Genomic DNA, 7,010 nt, shown 5'->3' on the forward strand with positions numbered 1-7,010 from the left:
TTGGACAAACAAATATGACGTTGCTTCTTAACTACTTTGGATTCAGATTAATTGACCATCACTATCCTAATATTGTTAAGATGGGTTTTCTTAGTGCTACGGCGCCAATTGAATAACATCTTAATTATTTTACTCATTCTTCCTATACACACAAATTTAGAACCTAAAATCCAGAAGATATAAATTAATTTGAAAAAGGGAGATTTATTTAGTTACTAACACTTTTAATATTACATCACTCTTGAGCTAAATACTATAAAATTTTATAAATTCCAATACAATATGCATGGTTTACAAATTTACAATTTATCTTTTACTTTTTTTTTTGTACTGTTGACGGGCTATATTATATAAAAACGAAGTTATACAAAATGTACACGTAGTCATATATCAATTGCGGCTTTATCCCATTAATTAATTAAAAAAAGAGTCTAAGCATTAATTTAACAGTAGACGAAGCAATTCTTATAACAATATGCATGACACCTTGCACGGATCACCGCAGTTTGGCCAACTACATAACTAATCCCAGTTTCACTTGTCTTCATATGGTGTTGAATAAGACTTTTAAGAAGAAGAAAAAAAAAATTGCTACGCGCGTCTTTTTTTTTTAGCACACTTTCTGTGTTCTAGTTTTCCTAGTTATTTCCCTATTGAATTCAAAATACATAAATAAACTAGTAATTATGTTGATAAATATACACATAGATGAGAAATATTAAACAAATCTATACTAATATAAAAAACGTCTAATTTAGATTATCTATTATATCCCTATTATATATATATATATATATATATATATATATGAGGCTAAAATAAAAACTAACTCAACTAACGGTTGGATCATGTATGCAGTCAATTTTTTGTTACTTTTGTTTAGTGGGTAAACAAGTAATTTTAAATTTTTATTAGATATGTTTTCCTGAATTATGGGGATTTTCTTGGAAACATGTACCTTTTTATCTCTATACCTAAATCAAAATCAAACACAATAATTAGGAAATTGAAAACTTCACGTCGAAGACTATGGACAACCCAGAAATCGTACGAATTATTTTTAACATCTGAATGAAACGTATAATTCATCACGAGTACAATTTTAATTCTAACTACTCTATATTTTTATTTATGAACTACTACGAATTAAATCACATATTTATTTTTATTGTTGAACTGTCATGAATTATATATGTCCGTTTTATTTATGAATTAGCATGCACTCTCATGAATTAAATTGGTTTAATCCTGAATTATACTATTCACATGATTAGTTTACCGAATTATCATTGTATAGGTGCATTGTTTGTTTGATTTCGTATAATTATTAGGCAAACATTTTTTATCATATGAATTATCAACTATATACATTATATGCGCATGAATTATTAGGCAAATATTTTTTAATGTAATGTATGAATTATCAACTGTAAGAATTATATGCATATGAATTATTAGGCAAGTATTTTCGAATGTACTGTATGAACTATCAACTATAAAAATTATATAAGTACGAATTATTAGGCAAATATTTTGAGTATACCGTACGAATTATTAGAGAGAGATTTGGCATTAATTTCAAGATTGGAGAATCAACGTAGAGAGAGAGAGATTAAATCGCACTTACCAAAGATACCCTTATGCGAAAATTACCTATGAATTATATGTGCATCATTTTCGAATGTAACCTCCCACTAAAAGTTAATCTGATCCGTCCAAGATTTGATATTAATGGTCTAGATTTGTTCTTATATTATAGTCTAAGAGGAGTTTTCTGTATAGCCCTCCCATATATAAACTAATTAAAATGTATGAATTATATGTAGAACACCCATATATGAATCCGCTGTGTAAATGTATAAATTATGAAAATTAAATTTTTTGCTACCTATGAGATTCGAACTCAAGATCATGAATTATTCCAACAAGGTGATGAATTAACCGTAGATCTTTATGATCCAAGGGCTGAAAATGATTCATATTTTATAGTCTAACTTTGATTTTTATTTTAGCCTTCCCCATATATATATATATATATATATATATATATATATATATTACATGTAATCTTATAAATGAAATATTATATATAAGAATATATTAATTCATTGTATATTACATTAAAACTATTTTAGCCTCCCCCGATTTTGGGTTTGATTTGGGGGTTGAATTTCTGAGGTGGTGGTGGTTGTCGTAGGCGGAGGTGGTAGTGTCGATTTTGGGTATGAATTGGGGGTTGAATTTATGAGGTGGCGGTGGTGGTTGTCGGAGGCGGCGGCGATGGTTGTCGGAGGTGGGGGTTGAGTTTCCAGACAATATTTTTTATTTAATTCATTTAAATTAATTAAAATTTTTGAAATTAATGAAATTAATTACAAAAATTTAAAATTCAACTAAAACATTAAAAAGAAATAAATAAATACACTAAATTAAAACTAATCAACTACACTAATAGTGGTGGGCCACAACACTTTAACAACTAATCTACCTCTCCTTAATCTCCGTGCCCAAAAGACCTATGTCTTTATTAATGGGACGGAGGGAGTATATCTGTAGCTATTTGATAAGACTTATAAATAAATATTCATATCCAATAAAATATATTTAGAAGAATATATATATTGATTCATTAGATTTATACATTAAAATTCTATCCGATTTCAGCTTCTATTCTTCTACATAATTAAAAGATTGTATTAATTTATATATATTTTTTAAAAATTACACAAATATCTAAATTATTAGATTTTCATAAAAATTCTGTCTGATTTCATCTTCCATCTTACATTATATATATATATATATATATATATATATATATATATAGGGAGAGGTTCAGGAAAGAACCATAAATAAAAAAAGAACGGAGAACCATTTTCAGTCATTCGATCATCAAGATCTACGGTGGATGCATCATCTTGTTGGATGAATGCAGATCCTGGGTTCGAATCCTGAAGGGAGCAATTTTTTTTATTTTTTTGAGTGCATTAATTTTAACAACGAATGCATTAATTTTTACAGTGAATGCATTAGATTTGATGGTTCTCACGTTCTCACAAATAATGTAGTTCTCTCTAGAACCACACCCTATATATATATATATATATATATATATATATATATATATATATATATATATGTGTGTGTGTGTGTGTGGGGGGGGTATCACTTTATTTTTCTATTAAAAGAAGAAGAGTATAATAAATAATTTATTTTCGATTATTAAACTAATAATTTCGATTATTAAACTAATATATATTGTGAAATTATTTTCGATTATTTTTCTATTTTCGATTTATTCTAATATATATTGTGAAATTATTTCGATTATTAAACTAATAATTTATTCATATAAAATAAATAAATTGGATATAATGCACACACTCTCCGCTAGTTCTTGAAAAAATTGTACTAATGGGTGATTAGAAAATAATTATACTGCAATGCACAAAATTGTCCTAATGGGTGATTAGAAAATAATTATACTGCAATGCACCCGTGAATTGACGGCACTGTGGAGAATTTGAAAGACATGTTAGACGCTTAGTTATTTGGATTGGATGCGTCACAAATGCAAATCGTCAAATGTGGTGGTGATTTGGGTCTGAATATGAATTGGACTATAGCATAGTAAAATTGTACTCTATTATATTGTCATTATGCAAACAAGTGATAATATTTATATATGATCTTCTCTGAGTTAGCACAATATTTTGGTCAATATCTTCGGATGTTCTAAGTTGCGATTGAGCTATTTAGCGCTTTCGTATCTGCGAATTTAACAGATACTTTGAAGTTATTTTATACGATTTTTATGAATATGCATGACCACAAATTTACAGATGTAATGAAAGCCTTATTGGAGTACAATTACAGATAGACCAAGATCATCCAAGTAGAGATCTCATCAAGCTAAAACTCATGTTCTCATCTACAACTGAAAGGATTAATTTGGGCTATAAGAGAAGTTAGAGACTTGAAGGCTATATAAGAAGACCATATTTCGTTCTAGAAGGCTGGAGAATTTTGTTCTTAATAACTCTCGCAATGTAGTCGAGAATTCTTGTTCCTACTAGGTATTCCCCCGACTTGTTGCAGTCTATAGTACATTCACTTGTACTGTACATTTATTTGTCCTAGAAGAAGAGTGTTTGTGAGTTATATACTTGAGCGTACATTGTAAAAAGAGTTATATACTCTTCTTTGTTGTTGGTTCTTATTTCTCAAGGGATTAGGTGCGCCTAGGAAGTTAGTCGTTGTCTAGCTTTTAGTTATTTACCGTTTATGAGGTTTTGGGAAGATGCAATTGTTTTCTAGCTTTTAGTTATTCACCGTTGATGAGGTTTTGGGAAGATGTATAGGCTAAGTAATATGGTGTCTTATTGTGTAAATCTTTGTATATCTTAACTTCATATAGTGAATAATTTTTCATGGGCAAAGCCCCTAGCTAGATGTAGGTTGTCTAACCAAACTGAGTTATCATTTTCTATGTTTCACCACATGTTTCATGGATTAGTCATCCTTTCAGACTCAAAACGAGTTTCTTGAGTTAGGAATTTTTTTAAAGATGAAAAATATAAAATACTAGACATGTAATATAAAGTATTACAAATAAAATTAGAATATATAGTATTTCAATCTTTTGTTGGCATTATCCCTATGAATTTATTAATGTAAATCTTATTTTATTAAGATTAAATAAATATATTAACGGACATCCTGTCCGATCCTTTTTATTGTCAAATTTAGAGGATTATTTGCTCGATGAAGTACATATAGCCGAAATGCCCTGATTAAAATTAGTATAAAATAATACTTTAATTGCAAAATGACTTCGAGGATGTGATTAAATTTTAAGAAATATATAAATATATATAATATCATCATAAATTAATTTTTTTTGATGAAATCATAACTTAACTTTTGTTTGAGCTACTTCGAATCTAATTAAGCATTGTGTTTACTTGCGCCGCTCTGACCACCCAGAAAGTAAATTAAAGTACATGAATATCCGAGCCTTGTGTAATGAATTGATCGATCTGATGACAAGTTCTTTACAATAATTATGTTTATGTATTTTAGAATCCATTACAATTTTAATTATCGTACATAATAAGTTCCAGATAAGAACTTCATACCCATCAATGTAAATGGCTTCATGCTACATAATAAATGTAAACTGATCTCAAGTTTGTAAGCAGTACATTTCAAGTTTTTCTTTCATCACTAGCTAATCTCAAGGTACATAATCTCAATTCCTCAAGCTAATCTTCGCCACTCACATGGCTAGGCGAATGATATGATTTTATATAATTTCGGATAATGGTTGCGGTGTGCCATCATATGTTACATCGTTTTATATCCCCTCATCGATTATGCCACATCAATTATTCACCTAGTTAAGTCAGCATTAAATTTAATCAAAATCTCAATTGATTGCAAAATCAAATCAAATCAATAGTTCGATAATTATCACACAACATTTTAAATTTTATATGCAAAATCATAATAATGTGAAGAATTAAAGTTCAGTAATTACCACACTATCTTTTATAATTTGTATGTAAAACTAGAATTTGATGAAAATAAAATAATTACCACATTGCCTTTTAAAATTTATATGTAAAATCAAAATTCGATGGAAGTTGGATAATTTACGGTCAAATAAACCCTCAAATTAAAAAGAAAAAGAATCCCGATTCAAATTCTTAGACACGTATTCAAAGGGTAGGAGATATTTGGTAACCCAAACCAACCCCCATTTCCAACTCCAATTCTTCATTTGACTAATACCCCCAATATGAACACAACCAAACTTCTCATCAAACACCGCAATATCTTTTCCTGTATTTTGAAGAAAAGAAGCAGAAAATGGCAAAGCTACAATTCTCAATGATTCCAAGCCTCGTCATACTCGCCGCAGTTTCCTCCGGGGCGGCGGCGCAATCGGATGGTTGCACCAATGTGGTGGTGAGCATGTCGCCGTGCCTCAACTACGGCAACTCCTCCGCCGCCCCTTCCGCCGCGTGCTGCGCGCAGCTGAACACCGTGGCCCGCTCCCGACCAGAGTGCTTATGTCAAGTAATTAATAGCACTACTCTTGGATTGAGTGTCGACCAAACTCAAGCTCAAGCTCTCCCCAAAGCTTGTAGTGTCCAAACCCCCAACTGCAAAGGTACCATATATTTCCTTCAAATCATTCATTTCTTGATTAAAACTTATTAGATGCTTACATTTATTTATTTCATTTTTAAATTATAGCTGCTTCTCCACCCGGTTCAACACCAAATTCAGGTAAAAACATCCAAATGTTCATTAGATTTGATCTTGGCTCATTAATTACGTTAATTTATTTATAGTAACGTAGGAACGGTCAGTGATTAATTATAACGTGGTTGCATCGTAACATTTATATGCAGGGGGTGGATCATCATCACCTGGAAATGGCTCCTCCGATGCAGCCTCCATTAGATTTAGCACTTTATTTGCTATTTTTCTTCTTTTCACAGCTCATATTATGTTTTTAAATTTCAGCAGTTGTTGAACATTTTCATGACTTCTTTTTAAGGTAATGGGGTTGGTGAGGGCTATCCATCTCAAGAAGAGTTTAGACAAATGTATTCATTAATAATTTATGACCAAATGTATGGTCTATCGTGTCCTTTTCTATTTTATTATTTTTTTGGGTGTTAGAGATTCATGCACGCCTGCCTCCCTTTAGGTGTGTAACACAATACTTCCTCCGTCCCATTAAAGTTGGCCACGTTTCCTTTTTGATCTGTCTCATTATTGTTGGTCACTTTTTTAAAATGAAAACATTTAATCTAATTAAGCTCAATTAATTAATTTAATTTAAATTTCTACTTAAACCTAAACCCTCTTTAAATAAAAACACACACACACACACAAAACACACGCACGACCCAAAATCTCTCCCTTCTCTCTTCTTCTCCAGCGGCCAACAGCAGCGCCGGCCGCCGGCCCTCCCTTTCTCCTCCCTCTCCCTCGTC

The 7,010-nt window shown here is 30.7% G+C and overlaps 1 protein-coding gene across 2 annotated transcripts; it reads left to right on the forward strand.

Annotated features, from left to right (window-relative positions):
- Positions 1-5,697: 5,697 nt before the first annotated feature.
- Positions 5,698-6,700, forward strand: LOC131001149 (non-specific lipid transfer protein GPI-anchored 5-like). Of its 2 annotated transcripts, XM_057927420.1 has the most exons (3): positions 5,698-6,175; positions 6,262-6,294; positions 6,420-6,700. In XM_057927420.1, exons 1-3 carry the CDS (start codon positions 5,872-5,874, stop codon positions 6,542-6,544), a joined length of 462 nt encoding a protein of 153 aa, XP_057783403.1. In that variant the 5' UTR covers positions 5,698-5,871; the 3' UTR covers positions 6,545-6,700. The 2 variants fall into 2 exon arrangements, with proteins under 2 accessions (XP_057783403.1, XP_057783404.1); XM_057927421.1 differs by lacking the exon at positions 6,262-6,294 and having other exon boundaries at positions 5,717-6,175.
- Positions 6,701-7,010: the final 310 nt, after the last annotated feature.

The sequence above is a fragment of the Salvia miltiorrhiza genome, chromosome 8, assembly GCF_028751815.1.
Source record: "Salvia miltiorrhiza cultivar Shanhuang (shh) chromosome 8, IMPLAD_Smil_shh, whole genome shotgun sequence".
Lineage (NCBI taxonomy): Eukaryota > Viridiplantae > Streptophyta > Magnoliopsida > Lamiales > Lamiaceae > Salvia > Salvia miltiorrhiza.